The following is a 20,088-nucleotide window of genomic DNA, read 5'->3' as shown; positions in this document are numbered from 1 at the left end:
CAAAGGGCTCTCTTAAATTGTAAACAGCTACTTTTTAAAATAAAGTTACCACCTTAACTTCCCTAAAGCTAACAAAGAATGGCCTATTTGTCTCAGATTAAAGTTCAGCTTAGTCTTAGCTAAATTTACCAATCGCTAAAATTTTAACATTTGAATGATCTCATTTAAAAACACTTTCAAAAAAAAGTTCTATAAGATAGTTAATACCTGTCAACATATTACTAAGAGATTTAGTAATAATTCACGCTCTATGTATGAATATCAAGTTAATTTAGAATTTCAATTTAAATACTTCAACAGGCTCAAAATACAGTGCCACAGAGAATGTTTATTGCAGGCTTGAGAGAATCGAAGAAATTCAGACAAATAATATACATGTGATTAAGTCTGGCAAAATACAGAGATCAATGAAACACATTTTAATTGCATATGAGTTTTATAAAATTATACAAATCTTTCAAGTGATCATAAGTCAGTTCTCATTACAGGTACTTAAAGCAATTTTTAAAAAGTCACACAAATTACACTTTTTAAGTTTACAGTGTTAAATGCTTATCAAATTAAATTTCTACAACTAGCAAGATAACAGATGAGTTACTAGGACTCAGACCACGTCCCAAGGAATGTTTACTTGGCAATTCCAATTACACCACAGGCCAAACGACTTCCAGCGTTTCCAGTCTTTGTACTTTCTTCATTTCCACCTCTGCCCAAGTCATCTGGTTTTTCATGGACCTTTAAAAAGTTTTAACAACAAATTAACTCAGGCTATCAAGCAATTACCATCTCCTCAACAATACCCAAAAGACTTTTAAGAACCACTGAATATTAGAAAATACCATGTTAAAATAATCCTACTAGCAGGAAAATACATAAATATTTAGTAGTAAAAAGTAGAAACTACTATTCAGAGCTTTTTCTTGATGATGCAGACATCATAAAACACTAGGTTAGCAGTACTATCTCAAAAAGACGAGAAACCCATAGAATTAGGTTACAAAGTATCCACATGCTAAATCTACCGTAAGAAATTTTAGTAATATCACAGTAGACATTCTTTCATAGTACAAACTGGTTTGAGGGGAAAGGTGAACCAAAAAAAACTATAAACTTACAAAAACTTTGCCTAATTAGCTACAGACCCATAAATAAGAGATAAACCTAAAAATATCTTGAATATTCAAATCAGAATACTGCAGTGGGTTGCCATGCCCTTCTCCAGAGGATCTTCCAGACCCTGGAATCAAACCCGGGTCTCCTGCATTGCAGGCAGATTCTTTACCAACTGAAGCTATGAGGGAGGCCCTAAAAATATCTTGAATATTCAAGCAGTAGCCTTTTAAATTTTGCTCATAAAACATTAAGCCACCACTTGGTGGCTCAGATGGTAAAGAATCTGCCTGCAATGCAGGACACTTGGGTTCGATCCCTGCGTTGGGAGGATCCCCTGGAGGAGGGCATGGCAGTCCAACCCAGTATTCTTGCCCGGAGAATGCCATGGACAGAGCCTGGCGTGCTGCAAGTCCAGCAGTGGCACAGAGTCGGACACAGCTGAGTGACTAAGCACAGCACATCAGACATTGATAAGTGACTTTTCTGCTTCATAACTACAGAAGGAAATTAATTCTAAGGATAAAAGGGTGAACTGATAGGAAGCGTCTACTGAAAGTTAGCTGTCCTCTGGGAGCCTTCAGGAGGCATTCCGTAGGAACCAGATGCAGGGCTACATAGCCTGGGGCAACGGCCTCCCACACGTTACGCAAGTGACAACAACCTGCAGACGTGAATGAATACTGGCACCGAGGTCCACCCCAGACTTTAGATTTCAAATGCTCTGGTTAACTGCAAGGGGGAAACCCAGTAGTGACAGAAAGCCTGGCCATTTGAAGACCAAAGACAGCTTCTGTTTCCATTGGACAAGGCGGTGGCACCCCACTCCAGTGCTCTTGCCTGGGAAATCCCATGGACGGAGGAGCCTGGTGGACTGCAGTCCATGGGATCACAAAGAGTCAGACACGACTGAGCGACTTCACTTTCACTTTCCACTTTCATATCCTGGAGAAGAAAATGGCAACCCACTCGTGTTCTTGCCTCAAGAATCCCAGGGTTGATCAAAGGTAATCTGCTTTATTACTGCATCTTAGCAAAACTGGTCTTAACCGACCTTGACCATTAATTCACCTTCACTGTTAAGTGTCCAACAAAATAATTGCTTTTCCTAATCTGAACAGAACGTACAATTTATATGGAAGCTTAGAAGCCAGGATTAACAATCGTGAAGTCATGACAACATACATGATCATATGTTAGAAGAAATTTCATGCATATCCTTATTATATGAAAACTTACCACCATCGTGCGGCCAATGATGGAATATTCTCCTGAGAGTGAAATCAGAGAATCTACAATATCCACGACGGCAACACCGTTTTTGTCAGCTGTCACATTGCCCAGGTCTCCAACATGCCTAACATTGAAAAAGCAGAGGGATTAGGACTGATTTCTGTCTATCTAACTTTAGTTCATAAGCTAAATTAAAAATGGATGAGTCAGATATATAAGGGTGACTTGAGAGAGCAATACGGTATTATCAAATAGAATCCACTTTTCCATACTGACAAAACTTTGAAAACATACAAATTAAACAACTAACAAGATGTTCCAGACACACAGCTCTTCAAGCAAGGCTTCAAGTCTATAAAGCAACACTCTGGAAAGACTTGGGGTGCACCCCTAACCTCAGAGGTAAAGTAAACTTAAGAGGGTAAACTCTAAGTTACTGAGTTATGCCTATTAATACTTGGCATGGCTAAAAGAGTTATGCCCCTAGCCCTTTGATATAAACGTAAATTAATCCTTGTCCTTAAAATTTAGTATTTTCCTGAAAGGCTTTCAGAAAACGAACACATACAAGGGGAGTCTCAGTGAATTTTCAACATTAAATTTTCATCTACAAAGTTCCCAGTGTTTCACAATGATGTTTTAATTTTGCTAGTAGTTGACAGTACTGTTATTCATGACATTTCCTGTATTAGTTCCCTTTGACACTTGTATTAGTTCTTTATTCAATAAACGCTACAAAACCCAAATCGTTTGCAGTGTCCCCATTTGTCAATTCCTTAGCCCAGGGAGTAATGCCATTCCAGTACTCGGGGGCAAGGCGTTACGTGGAGCAACAAATTCAAAAGCAGAAGTGCAATTATCTTAGCATACAATCTGCAAGTAGTAAACCATACTGACCACCCCTGCCCAAAGCCAGCACTAATATTTCAAAAAAGAATTAAGGTCACTCACCTCTCTTCATCTTTTGGCCCACCGTGTTTTTTGGACAGAGGATTAAAGTGAGGACCTGCACTGGTACAGCCTGTTTACAAAAGAAAAAAAAAACGGCAGCTGAATTATAAATCAAAATTCCAAAATAAATTCTAAAAACGAAACTGGTCATTGCTAAAAGCCTCAACTGGAGAAAAGTACTGACCCACAATGTGACTTCTGGGCTAGTAACAACAGCAACAGAGGGCAGGGAGTAGAGACAAATTCTAACTACTGTGTGACACTAGTCAAGGTAACACCATTCTCTGGGCTTGGGTGGTTCTGCCCTGACTTGCACTTCAATGGTCCTTCTATTAAAATCCCATGATTATGATCCTACTTCCTAAGACGACAGGTTACCTCAACTACAAAAAACGTGTCTCCCCAGCAACACACTGCCAGACAGCTGCGGTCAGGGTCTTGGTGCTTGTGGAATATAAAGCAGCATCCTAGTCCAAGGGCTGCTGCCCTGCACGACTCTGGGCCTTAAGGTTGTACTCTGTGAAAATGGCACTCCTGAGCACCGGGGAAGAGCATTTCCACAACTATGGAGGCGGCTCTTTCGGGACATGGGTCTTCACTCGATGGCTGTCAGGTGGAGTGGGGGATGGATAAAGGCTGTGAACAGCCCCCACCCTCCCCACTCAGGGAGACGACACGCAGGTTACAAGACGTGGCAGAGTAAGTCGAAGCCAAACAGCAGTCGCCTCCCACCGGAGGCGGGAATGTTTTTCCTTTGGCTGCGCCAGGCCTCAGCTGCTGCACACGTGGTCTCTAGTTGAGGCACGCAGGGTCCTTAGGCAGCAGCATGCGGCCTCTGGGTTGTGGCGTGCATGTGGGGACTCCTCTCCCTGACCAGGCATCCAACCCAGGCCCCCTGCATTGGGAACTAGGTGGAGTCTTACCCACTGGACCACCTCTTAGTCCCAGGAATTTTTATAATTGTTGAAGTGGATCACATCTGACCCTTAAATCACTATTTAAAGGAACCAAATTATGGGACATTAAAAACAGGTTCCAGCAAAATGAATTAAGTTCTCATCACAGAAGGTTGAAAGACTAAGTTTACTCAAATACAGCAACTTAATCCATAAATTTTGTTAACTTGCTTCTGATCCCAAATGGAGAAAATCAAACTCAATCCACAGCACCAACACTTCACAGGCCATCATCAGTTTGTCTCTTCCTTCCCCTCCAACCCCGTCCCAACTAAGGCTCTTGTGTTGGAGCTGTGGAGCTGTTCTTCCAGGGTAATGATAAATGTACCCCCTGCCTGTCACACCCACCCTCAACCCCCAGCTCACAAGGACCAAAGGCCAAGAAGGTCAGAAAGTAGCAGTAATGTTTTCTATTGTTAAAAACACCTGAGATTCTTACATAATCAACCAATAGTAAGATAAAAACATCAATTCCCCCTTCCATTCCATGAGTCAGTCATTTTTGTCCCTGAGGCTGATTTGAGTAGTCCTATTGACTTTTTAAAAAATTGTTGGCAAGTTTTTAATGTGTGGGGATGGCTTCCTGGATGGCTCAGCAGATAGACAATCCACCTGCAATGCAGGAGACACAGAAGACTGGGTTCAATCCCTGGGTCGGGAAGATCCCCTGGAGAAGGAAATGGCAATCACTCTAGTACTCTTGCCTGAAAAATCCCATGGACAGAGAGCCTGGAGGGCTACAGTCCACGGGTTGCAGAATCAGACACAACTGAGCGTCTAAGCACACGCGAGCACACACACACACATACACACACACACACACTACTAGGTTTATCTCACTAGGTGAGGTGACTGTGAATCGCTCGTCACCAGGACAACACCCACCTTGTGTATTGTCTCCAAACTGATGGACGTGGAATCCATGATCACCTTCAGTCAATCCTGTAATGGATCCAGTTACCACGACTGTATCTCCCTTTAGTCAAAGGAAAGTGAGAGAAGTTTGAAAAGAGGGCAAATGCTTCTGAGCAAAGAAAACGACTGAATTACCTTTACCACTCACAGGAAAAGTGAAAAGAACAGCAACTCGGGAGTCAAAAGCCTGTGTCCAAGGTTTTTGGCTAGAAAGGCCTACCACGTTCTAGCAATGAACCCCCAGGTAGCTGCTTAACCACTCATGTGTAATACGAGTAAGTTCTTGCTTATTTTGTAAATACTTCAAACAGGTTGTGCTCGTGTGTGGCTAAGTATATGTGCACGTATCAAACTTGTGAACCCAACTGCTTGCACGTCATACACTTTTCAGCATCTTCTTCATGCAGACACTGCTGTATTATCAAACACACAGATTGTCTTAAAAAGAAAAAAAAAGGTTTCCTGGAAATACTCAACTTGCTATCCCATGGTCCCTCTTCTCCACTCCTCCCAGGAGAGGGACGTTTATCAGTTTCCCACATGGATATTTTTGGTTTGTAGCCAGAGAATATCCTCCTCATTGCCACTGGGAAGCTGATCCTAGTCTAACCAGAAGTACTGCTTTCTCGAGGCTTTTCAGGCATTGAAACCTAGATAACCTTTCCACTCCTGAGATCAAAAAGAAGGGACAATAAAACACCGAAGCAGGTGAAGAAAAACAAAACACTGCAATCCCAGCAAAGGTGATGGGTAATGGTACTGCACGCTACATAGACAAGTCAAAGAAGTTACTTCCACAGCCACAGAGAGATCTTAGCAACTAAAATAAACCTAACACAGCAACCACACCATACAGGAATAGCAGATGGTGTTTCTGTTTTTTTAAAAAGACAGGGCCGACAGTTACAAGACGTGTTAGGCCTTGAAGATCTGATTTTCCACTGGCTAGGTATCACTGCTCCTGGAAAGTAGCGTGGCGACTGCTGCCTCTTGTATTTCTTTTTGAAGACAGACACACTATGATTCCTCTAGGTAAAGAAAAATCCGAAATTTAATAGAACATTCTGGAAAAAGCCAAATGTGACCGTTATCCCCCAAACCCGGGCCCCCTTAGTTTTTAGACCTTTCCTGCGCAGCTTGTATGGCTCCCTCTTCTGGGTTCTGAACCTCCATTTTGGTGGTGCTCTCTGCACCATGTTATCAAGAGCACAGAGAGGCAAACACGCAGGCTCTTCCACACGCCCACTCAACTGGTAATGCACAGGAGAAGTTCAAGGGTAAGCAGCCTGGTACATCCTGCGGGAACTGGGCTATTCTCTCAAATGGGTGAAACAGGTCAGGGAAGCAGGAGGAAGGGAAACGGGCCGCAGTGTCACTCTAGGCTAATGAAGGCTCAGCAGGGGCCTTCTCCAGATGATTTTCAAGACAAGCTAGACTCTGGACTTAAAAGGTGAAAATTTCCGATTTTTGAAAACTGGAAACTAATCCAAAAATTTTAAACACTCAATAAGCCAAGAAGTACAGGTGATAGTTTACTGACAGTTTAATACATCTGCATACCCAAGGGTCTTTTATCAGGTGCAGAGAGCACCACCAAAGCGGAGGTTCAGAACCCAGAAGAGGGAGCCATACAAGCTGCGCAGGGAAGGCGTAAAAACTAAGGGGGCCCGGGTTGCGTCAGGTTCCACAGTTTGGCTTCTGAATCTAAGTGACACCAGGAGCTGCCTCTCAGTGGAGGAGGGAAAGAATTCCTCAGAGGCTTCTTAGGTTCTCTAGTGAGAGGCAAGAGGAGAGACAAGACAGTCTGACAAATGAAAAGAGCAAAGTTTAGTCTAATGTCAAAAAGCCTTTACGGAAAATTTGGAAACCACCAAAAGGAAAAAATTAAGCTCAAATATTTAAGTTCTCCTTGTATAAATCTCACATAGGACACTTTGCATATCCTCTCATGTTTCCATAAACCACTGTAAATCTCATTGGTACCTTAAATACTCCCTCAAGATTAACAAGCCAGCACAATTTTCCACCCACTGGCAACCTAAGATCTGGGACAGTCTTTTCACAACATCTGTGAAAAGATGTTTCACACTCCTCACAACTTCTGTGCTTCACAGTATTATCACTGTGTTTCTGTACACTTTGTTTTACATGATTCGTGCAGAGGTTTGTCCAATACCCTCTCAGTAACAGGCCTACCGGTAGAGAAATTTCAAAGTCACATGACTGAAAATGTTTACAGGAATACTCCAAGCACAGAAATGACAATTCCGTGCAAAGGAAATTACTCTAGCCCTCCTCTCCCTGGACTCCCGAACCTCATCCACTGCCCTCTATCAACAGAATTCTCAATCCGCCATGAATCACTTTGGAGGCTTTAAAAACACCGAATCTCAGACTGCACCGGCACCAAGTTCTGACGTAACTGATCCGGAGTTGAGCCCTGGAATCTCTATTTTAAAAAGCTCTGCCAGTGACTCTGGGGCTTCCCTAACGGCTCAGCGGGTCAAGAATCTGCCTGCAATGCAGCAGAGCTGGGTTCGATCCCTGGACTGGGACGATCCCCTGGAGGAGGAAACGTCAACACACTCCGGTTCCTCTTGCCTAGAGAATCCCATGGACAGAGGATCCTAACGGGTTACAGTCCATGGGGTCGCAAAGAGCTGGACACGACTGAAGCGACTTAGCACGCACGCGGTGAGTCTGAATCTGCCGTGCAACCCAGGATTAATATCGCTCTCTAGAAAACCCCCCAAACAAGGGAGTCTGTTAGATCTCTGGGTTTTTTTGGAGCTCTGACCAGGGCCGTCTTCTCCGTCCCCACAGAGCCTGACCATGACCTAGAGCAGGGTGTGTCAGCAAACTTTTTTGTAAAGGGTCACTGTTGCGTACTAGTGTTTTCCTTTAAACACAAACATTAAAACAAAACAAAAATAAAAATACAAAGACCTGAACAGATAGAACCACTCAGCTCGAGGGCTGTACAAACACCAAACCCGGCACAGACTGTGCGCGTGGTTCGCAGATCCCTGAGCTGGAGCACTGGAGCTGCAAAGGAAGCCCCAAAAGGATAACGGATGCCACGAGATTCCTGAAGGCCCGGCCGCACCCCGCCAACCCCGAGATCTCAAGGACGGGCCAGGCCTCGGGACTGCGCAACTCAAGAATCCGCAGCATGTCAGGACCCAGACACTGACCCCGCCAAGAAGGGGGTAGGGGGGTGGGGGGAATAGCCACACGGCCTCCTCAAAGCAGGGCTGGTCCGTCGGGGCCTGCGGACGTCGAAGGGGCGCCGTGGCATCCGGTTCTCCTCCTCCCTCGCTTTCTCTCCGCCCTCCCGGGCCCGTGGTTGTCGGCCTCACCGCCCCCACCCCCACACACACAAAGGGGCCGACCGGGTGTTCCCTTCCTGCACCCCCGCCCAGGCCTCGCCTCGCATCGCCCCCGGGCTCGCCCGGTGACTCAGCACTTTGCGGGCGCGCGGGGCGGCCCGGGGGTGGGAGTGGACCGCGGACCCGCCGAACCGCGCGCCGGGGGAGGGAGGCGTGGCGAGGGCGGCCCGAGGCCCGGCGGGGCCGGCCTCCCGCTCCAGGGCACAGGTTGGCGCTCACGCGCTCGCCGCTTGTCTCCCCTCTCGTCCCCGGCAGCCCTTGCCTTTGCCTCGAAGTGGATGGTGCCTTGCACCGGGCCGTCGCCCTTCAGCACGCAGACGGCCTTCGTCGCCATGACTCGGGGGAAAGGCTCTCCGGCCCGGACCGCTAGGGACGCCCCAACCAAGTAGAGAAAACGACGCCGCAGAACACACGCCGACGCAAAACCGAGACAAGCGCGCCGCCGCACTTTTATAGGGCCGGACGGCCGCGCCCCGCCCAACCTGGCCCTCAACCAATCGCCGCCCGCGCTCTCAGCGCGCTCCCCCGCAACGGGGTGGCCTCGGGGGGGCCCTGACGGAGGGGCGGAGCCTAGGGGCGGTGTGGGGAGCCCGTCACTCAAGCGCCGCCGGCCCCCTCCGCCCTGGGGCTGTGTGAAAACGCGCAGTAAAACCTGGATCCGTGGGAAAAAAAAAAAACAACCTCCACCCAGGCTTTCTCCTCGAAAGGGTGTGATCTGCGGATTGCAGTACACGAAAGTGGGACAGGGAGATAGATACGTGGCACGCCTGGAAGATATGAAGTCCCTTTGTCCGCAAATGTTAATGAGTGATAACTGACTTTGGTCCTGACGTTGTCGCCTTTGTGTTTCACAAGTTGAGACGCTCATGCTGGGTGTTTGTGATAATTTCCATTTTTTTTAATTGCGTTGTGGCTTTCTGAGGGTCTGTAAAGACGGTGGATCTCCGTCCCGGGTCTCACCTTTTCTTCTCCGCAATTCTTAGTCCTAAACCCATAAAACTTAAGTATTTGGTTGTCAGAATTACGTCTTTTCGAATATTTCCTGTGTGGCAAGGCCACAAACCTGAAAATGCCCCCCCCCAAAAAAAAGCCAACTGATTGATTTCTACATCCCTCTGTGTTTTGTCTGCTGCCCCAACAGTCAAGGAGAGGGGGAGAATGGGTGAATGATACCTCCATACATTTCTTAACCTTCAAGGAAGGCGTTTCTTCTGTGGGTTTTTATTTAAAAGTATAAACATGTTTACTTGTGTGCTCAGATATCTCTAGAAAGATGTACAGGAGACTGTGGGTGGGTTCCTTTGGGAAATGCAAATTTAACTTTTACTAATGTTCTCTCAAAATATTTTTTTTTTTTACAGTGACTATGCATTTGCTTCTCTCCTGACTCAGATGGTAAAAAATCTGCCTGCAATGCAGGAGACCTGGGTTCACTCCCTGAGTGAGAAGGATCCCCTGGAGAAGGGAAGGGCTACCCACTCCAGTATTCTTCTCTGGAGAATTCCATGGAGAGAAGAGCCTGGCCAACTGCAGTCCAGTGGGGTCCGCAAAGAGTCGGACAGGACTGAGTGACTGACGCTTTCACTTTTACACTTTTCACTGTGCATTTGTCTGCAACAGTTTGGCTCAGGAGAATCCCCACCACCGCCACCATCTGGCCCCACCCCCACAAACATGCTTTTCTTGGCAAAATAGTTTGATAACCACGGGATTGCCAGGGGGCATCAAGAGAAGAATCTTCCTCTTCCCTCCTCAGCGGGCTGCCTGAGTAACAAAGATGAGTGAACTGTTTTCAGAGATGAGGTTAATTCAATCAGGAAGCACGCTTTCGACTCATCTAGAAGGCTCGTTAAACTGCAGATTGCTGTGTTTCTGACCCAGTGGGTCTGCGGTGGGAACCTGGAATTTACCTTCCTCCCTTGTTCCCAGGGAGCTTTCATGTTGGCAGGTTGAGAAATTCTGACCTGCAGCTGTTTTTCATGCCCAGTGAAGTAGGCAAGTTGAGGGCAAGAGCTGGACCTACTTGACTCAAAAGAGGAGATGGGGAAAGTATACTGAAAAGAAACAGGGAGTTAAGGAGACCCAGACAGGGGCCGATGAAGGACACACCTAAGGGAGGAGAGATCTGGCTGCTAGGGATTTCTGTTGAAATCCTCTGCTTCTCCCAGTGAACTCCCAACACAATCTGCCTTTCCGTCTAATGTAGGGAGGATTTAGTTGTGGCGCTAGTGGTAAAGCCTGCCAGTGCCGGAGATGTGAGAGACCCGGGTCCAATGCCCTGGTGGTGAAGATCCCCTGGAGAAGGATATGGCAACCCACTCCAGTATTCTTGCCTGGAGAATCCCATGGACCGAGGAGACTGGTGGGCTGCAGTCCATGGGGTAGCAAAGAGTCGGACACAACCGAAGTGACGTAATACACACACACAGTTGTGGGGATGGTGAAATGCTGAGTGAGACCTAGTTCAAGGTCAGAGTGAAACAAGGCAGAAACTACTTCAGCCACGTCTTGGCTGCACATGACTTATTTAATTCTACCTTTGGGCTCATACCGTCATCTATCACAGGTACACAGTTCACTTTTTTTTTATCATCCTCTTGAAAGTATACATATTTGTAATTTTGCTTGTTGTACTCAACTAGCATTTTCTAGTTAGCCTGTAAGTTGCATAAATGTGCAAATCACAGCCAAAGGTCCTTTGCCCAAGGCCAAAGTCTCTTTGGCTTCCAGGAAGTTGGAATCAGATTTCAGTTCACATGCCAACAATCTACCCCATGTGCAGTGGTGCTGGGATCCAAGTTCCTCCTCTTTTGAGATAGGTAGACAAAGCCTGGGTCAGTGCCAGGGCTGTGTCATGCAGGGTTCGAGGACCCCTGAGGTTCATTCCTAGAACTACCCTCACACCTAGGCAAGGGGTTCCACACTGCAGAGGGCCCTGTTCTGTTCCTCGTTAGGCAGTATTTCCCCTGGGGAGAGGTGTGGAGCTGAGAAGATGCTCCCACAAGAGTCTTACCCCTTCCTCTAGAACAGGGTTGTGTGTGTTAGTCGCTCAGTCATGTCCGACTCTTTGTAACCCCAAGGACTATAGCCCTCCAGGTTCCTCTGTCCATGGGATTCTCCAGGCAAGAATACTGGAGTGGGTTGCCATGCACTCCTCTTGGGGAATCTTCCCGACCCAGTGATGGAACCCATCTCCTGCATTAGCAGATGAATTCTTTACCACTGAGCCACCAGGGAAGCCCACGCAATACGTTGGACTGACTTCAAAGAGTTAATGACCAGGAAACATGAAGATGGAAAAACAAAGACTAGCTGTTGAACCGAGGAACTGCTAGCAATTTAGACATAAGCCAGCCACAAAGCAGTGTTACCTAGCTCCCAGGTCCCTGAAGGATGAATGTCTGACACACATTCCTAAGTTGTTTTGTAGGAAGGAGATCCATGTGGTACAAAGGCCTCCCTTTATGCCCTTGCCCCTGTCCTGTGTTCAGTTCAGTTCAGTTCAGTCGCTCAGTCGTGTCCGACTCTTTGTGACCCCATGCATCACAGCACACCAGGCCTCCCTGTCCATCACCAACTCCCGCAGTTCACTCAGACTCACGTCCATCGAGTCAGTGATGCCATCCAGCCATCTCATCCTTTGTCGTCCCCTTCTCCTCCTGCCCCCAATCCCTCCTAACATCAGAGTCTTTTCCAATGAGTCAACTCTTCGCATGAGGTGGCCAAAGTACTGGACTTTCAGCTTTAGCATCATTCCCTCCAAAGAAATCCCAGGGCTGATCTCCTTCAGAATGGACTGGTTGGATCTCCTTGCAGTCCAAGGGACTCTCAAGAGTCTTCTCCAACACCACAGTTCAAAAGCATCAATTCTTCGGTGCTCAGCTTTCTTCACAGTCCAACTCTCACATCCATACATGACCACAGGAAAAAACATAGCCTTGACTAGATGGACCTTTGTTGGCAAAGTAATGTCTCTGCTTTTGAATATGCTATCTAGGTTGGTCATAACTTTCCTTCCAAGGAGTAAGTGTCTTTTAATTTCATGGCTGCAGTCACCATCTGCAGTGATTTTGGAGCACCCCAAAATAAAGTCTGACACTGTTTCCCCATCTATTTCCCATGAAGTGATGGGACCGGATGCCATGATCTTCATTTTCTGAATGTTGAGCTTTAAGCCGACTTTTACACTCTCCTCTTTCACTTTCATCAAGAGGCTTTTGAGTTCCTCTTCACTTTCTGCCATAAGGGTGGTGTCATCTGCATATCTGAGGTTATTCATATTTCTCCCAGCAATCTTGATTCCAGTTTGTGTTTCTTCCAGTCCAGCATTTCTCATAATGTACTCTGCATATAAGTTAAATAAGCAGGGTGATAATATACAGCCTTGACATACTCCTTTTCCTATTTGGAACCAGTCTGTTGTTCCATGTCCAGTTCTAACTGTTGCTTCCTGACCTGCATACAGGTTTCTCAAGAGGCAGGTCAGGTGGTCTGGTATTCCCATCTCTTTCAGAATTTTCCACAGTTTATTGTGATCCACACAGTCAAAGGCTTTGGCATAGTCAATAAAGCAGAAATAGATGTTTTTCTGGAACTCTCTTGCTTTTTCCATGATCCAGCGGATGTTGGCAATTTGATCTCTAGTTCCTCTGCCTCTTCTAAAACCAGCTTGAACATCAGGAAGTTCACGGTTCACATATTGCTGAAGCCTGGCTTGGAGAATTTTGAACATTACTTTACTAGCATGTGAGATGAGTGTAATTGTGCGGTAGTTTGAGCATTCTTTGGCAGGCCTATTCATTTCAACCTTGAGATTCCACGATTCTGTGGCTTTGGGGTGCTCCTGCCCCCTAATCTAGTCCCAAAGGTCATGTGTGTGATCAGAGAACTCAGGTGGTTTTGAAAAGTTCAAATCCCATTGAGAGTCATTATCTCCAGGAAGTTGAGGGAATCCAAAAGGAGGTTGGGTTGTCTTGAGCCCAGGAATGTGGCTGGCCTCTGACAGTCAGGATGAGGCACGTTGACCCAGAGAGACTTGAGTTTTGTAGGGAATGGAGAGGACTGGGTGCCTCGGAACAGATTGCCTCATGTGCAGATGACTCAGCAGTTTACCGTGTGTCCTTCTGGTGTTCCTGAGCATGAAGATCAATGTTTGGTTAAGAAGTAAGTGAGAAGGTAGACCAGCTGTTCAGTCTTGCATTTCCACCCCTTTCCTCTTCTTTTCCTTTCTTAGGGTTCATTTCTCCCTTTTCTCCCTTATTTCAGGCTTCCCCGGTGGCTCCAACAATAAAGAATCTGCCTGCAATGCGGGAGACCTGCGTTCGATCTATGGGTTGGGAAGATCCCCTGGAGGAGAGCATGGCAGCCCACTCCAGTATTCTTGCCTGGAAAATCCCATGGACAGAGGAGCCTGGCGGGCTGCAGTCCATGGGTTGCAAAGAGTCAGACACAACTGAGCCACTAAGCACAGCACAGCACTCCTTTATTTCATCTCCCTTTTTTCCCAAAATCATTTTTTTTCTCCTGAAATCCCAAGGCAGATCCTCCTTTACACCTTCATGGTGCTTAATAAATAAGTAGTTTTCTTTTCATCTGCTTCACATCACACATCACAAAGGGATTATCACCAAAACTTTTGCTGATGAAAAATATGTTTTTGTGTATGTGCTTAGTTGCTCATTTGTGTCTGGCTCTTTGTGACCCCATGGACCCAGGAGATTTTTGAAAACAGTGTGCTTGGGCCCGATTACATTCACATCTTTAAATTGTGTTTATTTAAATGGTAGATGCATTTGACATTGCTGTAAGTTACATAAGAAACTGGTAATGGCCTTCATTGGAAATGGGCTGCTTACCTTGGCACTTTGTATCCTACGAATAAATAAAACTTATATTTGGTTAAACAAGCATAACCAGGCTTCTGTTACATGCAGTTCAAAGTAAGTTCCAACTGAAAGAGAGAAGAAGCCACCAGGGGAGTTTTATCAGGAAGGGACTTGATTATGTACATGAGTAAGATGGATCCTAGATACTCATGTGGGTAGATCAGAAGAGAGTAAAGTGAAACTGAGGGCAGAAAGGCTATTTGGGAGTAGTGATATAAGGTCCTGGTCGGAGGCCATTGCTAGAAAACAGGGCAGAGAGAATGAAAAAGGAACCTTCAGCCTCAGGACCTGACCAAACCTGCAGCGTGAGGGAGAAGCAGGGCAAAGGGTAGCTCCCAGATGTGGGGATTGGGTGCCAGAGTGGAGGATAGAGCTGCCACTTATTGATACCATGAAAAGAAAGGTCCAGATTCAGACCTTCATTCAGGACAAGGGTGCATCTGGGTGCCTGAGGAAGCTGGAAGTGCTGAGGTGGATGTATCCTTTTGAACACAGATGTGAACCTCAGGGTGGCCCTACATGGCATGGCTCATAGTTTCATTGAGCTAGACAAGGCTGTGGTCCATGTGATTAGATTGGTTAGTTTTCTGTCATTGTGGTTTTCAGTCTGTCTACTTGGAGAAGGCAATGGCACCCCACTCCAGTACTCTTGCCTGGAGAATCCCATGGACGGAGGAGCCTGGTAGGCTGCAGTCCATGGGGTTGCGAAGAGCCGGACATGACTGAGTGACTTCACTTTCACTTTTCACTTTCGTGCATTGGAGAAGGAAATGGCAACCCACTCCACTGTTCTTGCCTGGAGAATCTCAGGGACAGGGGAGCCTGGTGGGGTGCTGTCTAAGGGGTTGCATAGAGTTGGACACAACTGAAGCGACTTAGCAGCAGCAGCCCTCTGATGGAGAAGGATAAGAGGCTTATGGAAGCTTCCTGATGGGAGAGACTCACTGAGGGGGAAACTGGGTCTTGTTCTGATGGTCGGTGCCGTGCTCAGTAAATCTTTAATCCAATTTTCTGTTGATGGGTTGAGCTGTGTTCCTTCCCTGCTATTTACCTGGGGCCAAACTATGGTGGAAGTAATGAAGATAATGGTGACCTCCCTCTAAAGATCCCATGCATGTACTGCCACACTCAGTGCTCCCAACCTTGCAGCAGGCCACCACCAACCCACGCCTCTGCCGGAGACTCCCATACACAGAGGCAAGTCCAGGACAGTCTCCTGTGGGGTCACTGCTCCTTTCTCCTTGGACCAGGTGCACAAGGTTCTGCTTGTGCCCTCCCAGAGTCCGTTTCCCAGTCCTATGTAGTTCTGGCTGCTCTGTGATGTGGTTAATGATGACCCCCTCCGAGAGGACTTATGCCGTACCCAAGTCTGCTGCACCCAGAGCCCCTGGCCCTGCGGCAGACCACCGCCGACCGGCACCTCCACAGCAGACGCTCACACACAGTTCTGTCTGTCTCTGTGGGGTCCCTGGGTCCTGGTGCACACAAGGTTTGTTTGAGCGCTCTGAGCGTCTCTTGCGGGAATGGGGTTTGATTCTAAACACGAATTCACCCCTTCTACCATCTTGCTGGGGCTTCTCCTTTGCCCTTGGATGTGGGGAATCTCCTCACAGCCGTTCCAGTGCCCACGGTCCTACCGGATCACCAACTCAATGGACATGAGTTTGAGTAAACTCCGGGAGTTGGTGATGGACAGGGAAGCCTGGTGGGCTGCAGTCCATGGGGTCACAAAGAGAGTCGGACACGACTGAGCGACTGCACTGAACTGAACTGTGAACCTTGGGGTCACCCAAAGTGTGGGCTCTGTATCAGACCCAGTACACATGCTATTCAGATTTGTATTGAAAATGTAGTTACCTACTCCCTTTGTGTGTGTGCACACTCAGTCATGTCTGACTCTTTGCAACCTCATGGACTATAGCCCACCAGGCTCCTCTGTCCATGGAATTCTCCAGACAAGAATACTGGAGTGGGTTGCCATTTCCTCCTCCAGGGGTTCTTCCTGACCCAGGGATTGAACTCGTGTCTTTCGCATCTCTGCATTAGCAGGCGGATTCTTTACTAGCAAAGCCATTGGGGAAGCCCATTTATTCCCTTTAGGGGATATAATTGTCATCATGATTCTCTACCACACTGGGTAGGAAACTGGTGAGGCTTAAGCTTCCCAGGTGGCTCAGTGGTAAAGAATCCTCCTACCAATGCAGGAGACTCAGGTTCAGTTCCTGAGTAGGGAAGATCTCCTGGAGAAGGAAATGGCAACCCACTCCAGTATTCTTGCCTGGAGAATCCTATGGACAGAGAAGCCTATTCAGCTACAGTCCGTGGGGGTCACAAAGAGTTGGACAGGACCGAGCACACACACACACATACACACACAGGAACCATTGACATTTTCTCAAGTTCATCTGGTTAAAACATTCTTTAGAGCAGTGATTCTCAAATGTTAATATCCTGGGTTGTTTTTTTTCTTTGGCCGTGCCACATGGCATGTGGGATCTTAGTTCCACAACCAGAGATGAACTTGTGCCCCCTGCATTGGAAGCATGGTGTCTTAACGACTATACTGCCAGGGAAGTCCCTCAGATGTTAGTATACTTTAGAGCTGGCTAGAAGGCTTATTAAAATTCAGATTGCTGGTCCACCCGCAGAGGTTTGTTGGGTTTTTTTTTTAACTTAAAAAAAAAATAGCCTTATTACTATATAATTCATGTACTATAAAAAATTCACCCATTGTAAGTATACACTTCAGCAGTATTTTTAGTAAATTTTTGTAATTAGCAACCCTTCCCAAAATGCAGTTTTAGAACATTTCCATCAGCCCAGCAAGTTTCATCATGCTGGTTTTTGCTTAAGCCCTTCTCCCACTCCAAGCCCTAGGCAACTACTAATCTGCTTTTTACCCTGTAAATTTGCTTTTCTGAACATTTCTAATAAATGGAAACAGTATGTAGTCTTTTGCATCTGGCTTATCAGCATAATGTTTCAGAGCTTAATCTTTGTTGGTAGTTTGTTCCTTTTTATGTCTAAAGAGTATTCCATGGCATGGAAACACCATAAGTTGTTTTCCAGTCACAAATTGGTGGACATTTGGATTTATTATGTGTTGTTGAATTGTGAACCTCCAAAATACATATGTTCAAGTCCTAACCCCCATGAAATGTCACCTAGTTTGGAAATAGGATTTTTGAAATTAAATTAGTTAATATAAGATCATAATGGAGTAGGGTGGACCCCTTACCCAATACGATTAGTGACCTTATAAAAAGGAAATTTGGACACGGGCAGAGAGAACACCATATGAAGATGAAGACAGAGATCAGGAGGATGCTGCTGCTGCTGCTAAGTCGCTTCAGTCATGTCCAACTCTGTGTGACCCCATAGACGGCAGCCCACCAGGCTACAAAGCCAAGGAAAACCCAACATTGCCAGAAGCTAGAGGAGGGACATGGGACAAGTTCTCTCTCAAAGCCCAGAAGGAACCCATCCTGCTGACACCTTCATCTCAGACTTCAGGTCCCCAGAACTGTGAGCCAATCAATTTCTGTTATTTAAGCTACTTTGTTACAGAAGCCCTAGCAAACCAATACAAGATTATTTCCGAGTTTTGAATGTTATAAATAATGCTGCTGAGAATATTGGTATACACATCTTTGTGGACATACAATTTCATTTCTCTTTGATTTGCTTTTTAACTTTGGTTCAAAATAAGTGCTAGACAATATTTCAGTGGGCTACATCAGCGACGCAAAGATTTCACTTTCTCCACATCCTTGCCAACTCTTGCTATTATTTTTTTTTTAATTACAGCCATTCCAGTGAGTACGTAGTATCTTATTGTGGTTTTAATCTGCATCTCCCTAACAGCTAATGATGCTGAGCATCTATTCATGTGCTTATTAGCTGTTTATCTTCTTTGATGAATTGTCTCTGTGGGTCTTTTCCCATTTTTGGCCTTATAACACTGTTTGGAAGCTCCAGCACAGTGTTGTAGAAGTGGTAATAGGTGGAGATCTTTGGGTTGTTCTCCATAGCTGGGGGAAGAATTCAGTCTCTTGCACTTAAGTGTGATATTAGTTGTAGGTTTTTCATAGACGCCCTTTATCCAGGTTGAGGAAGTGAAGTGAAGTTGCTCAGTCGTGTCCGACTCCCAGCGACCCCATGGACTGTAGCCTACCAGGCTCCTCCGTCCATGGGATTTTCCAGGCAAGAGTACTGGAGTGGGTTCCCATCTATTTCTAGTTAGTTGACATGAAGGGTGTTAGCTTTTGTCAGATGGTGTTTCTGCATCTGCTAACACGATCATGTGGTCTTTGTCCTTTGTTCTATATATCTAGTGTATTACGTTGAGTTTCAGATGTTTAATTGACCGTGTATTCCTGTAATAAATTCCATTTGAATGGAGTGTATAATCCTTTGTATATGTTGCTGAACTTGATTTGTTAATATCTATAATGTTATTTTCTTGTGCTGTCTTTATTTGATATCAGGATAATACTGGTGTCATTGAATGAGTTGACAAATCATCTCGATTTAGGCTTTTCTTTGTGGGAAGATGGTTAATTACTAATTCAGGTTCTTATTAGAATTCACATCAGATTTTCTATTTCTTCTTGATTCAGTTTTGGTCATTTATGTCTTCTAAGGAATTTGTCCACTTCATCTAAGTTGTGTAGTTTGTTAATACAGAGCTGTTCATGAAATTTTCTTATAAATTTTAAATTTCTATAGGGTTAGTAATAGTGTCCCCTCTTTCATTACTGATTTTGGCTATTTATTTGTCTCTCTAATTTTCTTTTTCAGTCTAACTAAGCAGTTGTCAATTTTGTTAACTCATTTTGAAGGAACTGGCTTCTGTCTTTGTTTTGTTTCTTGGCTGTGTCACAGGGCTTACGGGATCTTAGTTCCCCTGGCAGGAATCAAACCCCAGGTGGGGTCCTAACCACTGGACTGCCAAGGAATTCCCCCAAAGTACCGACTTTCGGTTTCATTGATTTTCTCTACTGTTTGTCTGTTTTCTGTCTCACTGATTTCCAATCTAATCTTTATTATGTCTGTCCTTCTGCTTACCTTGGGTTTATTTTGCTTTTCTTTTGTCTAGTTTCTTAAGGTGAAAGCATTGTTTATTGATTTGAGATCTTTGTTCTTTTCTAGTGTGGTTATGTAAAACTATAAATTTCCCTCTAAGCCTTGCGTTAGCTACGCCTACAACATGATATGTCACATTTTTATTTTCATTTAATTTGAAATATTCTCTAATTGCTCTCATGACTTCTTTTTTCACCCAGGCATTACTTTATAGTGCTTGCCTTCCAAATATTAGGGTTCCCCAAATTTCCTTCTGTTATTGCATCCTAGTTTAATTCCACAGTAAATTGAAAGAATACACTTTGTATGATTTCATTCCTTTCAAATATATCGAGATTTATTTTATGGTCTAATATGATCTATTCTGGGGAATATTCTATCTGCTATTGAAATGAATGTGTATTCTGCAGTTGTTTGGTGAAACATTCTACATATATCACTAAGTTTCATTGGTTGATAGTGTTTCTTAAGTTCTCTGTACCTTTGCTGATTTTCTGTCTGGTTTTTCTATAAGTAATTGAGAGTGGGATATTGAAATCTCCAAGTACTATTGCTGTATTGTCT

The 20,088-nt window shown here is 45.4% G+C and overlaps 1 protein-coding gene across 1 annotated transcript; it reads right to left on the bottom strand.

The window, feature by feature from the left end:
• Positions 1–308: 308 nt before the first annotated feature.
• On the bottom strand, positions 309–8,980 carry SOD1 (superoxide dismutase 1). Its single transcript, XM_086413121.1, has 5 exons — positions 8,817–8,980; positions 5,136–5,226; positions 3,295–3,364; positions 2,350–2,467; positions 309–735 (listed from the first exon to the last, which is right to left on the bottom strand). The coding sequence occupies exons 1-5, from the start codon at positions 8,886–8,888 to the stop codon at positions 628–630; spliced, it is 459 nt and encodes a 152-aa protein (XP_086269247.1). The 5' UTR covers positions 8,889–8,980; the 3' UTR covers positions 309–627.
• Positions 8,981–20,088: the final 11,108 nt, after the last annotated feature.

The sequence above is a fragment of the Bos grunniens genome, chromosome 1, assembly GCF_055505025.1.
Source record: "Bos grunniens cultivar Pamir isolate PY7600 chromosome 1, Bosgru_T2T1.0, whole genome shotgun sequence".
NCBI lineage: Eukaryota > Metazoa > Chordata > Mammalia > Artiodactyla > Bovidae > Bos > Bos grunniens.
The sequence above is the reverse complement of the archived record's forward strand: the minus strand, read 5'-3'. Positions and strand labels throughout refer to the sequence as shown.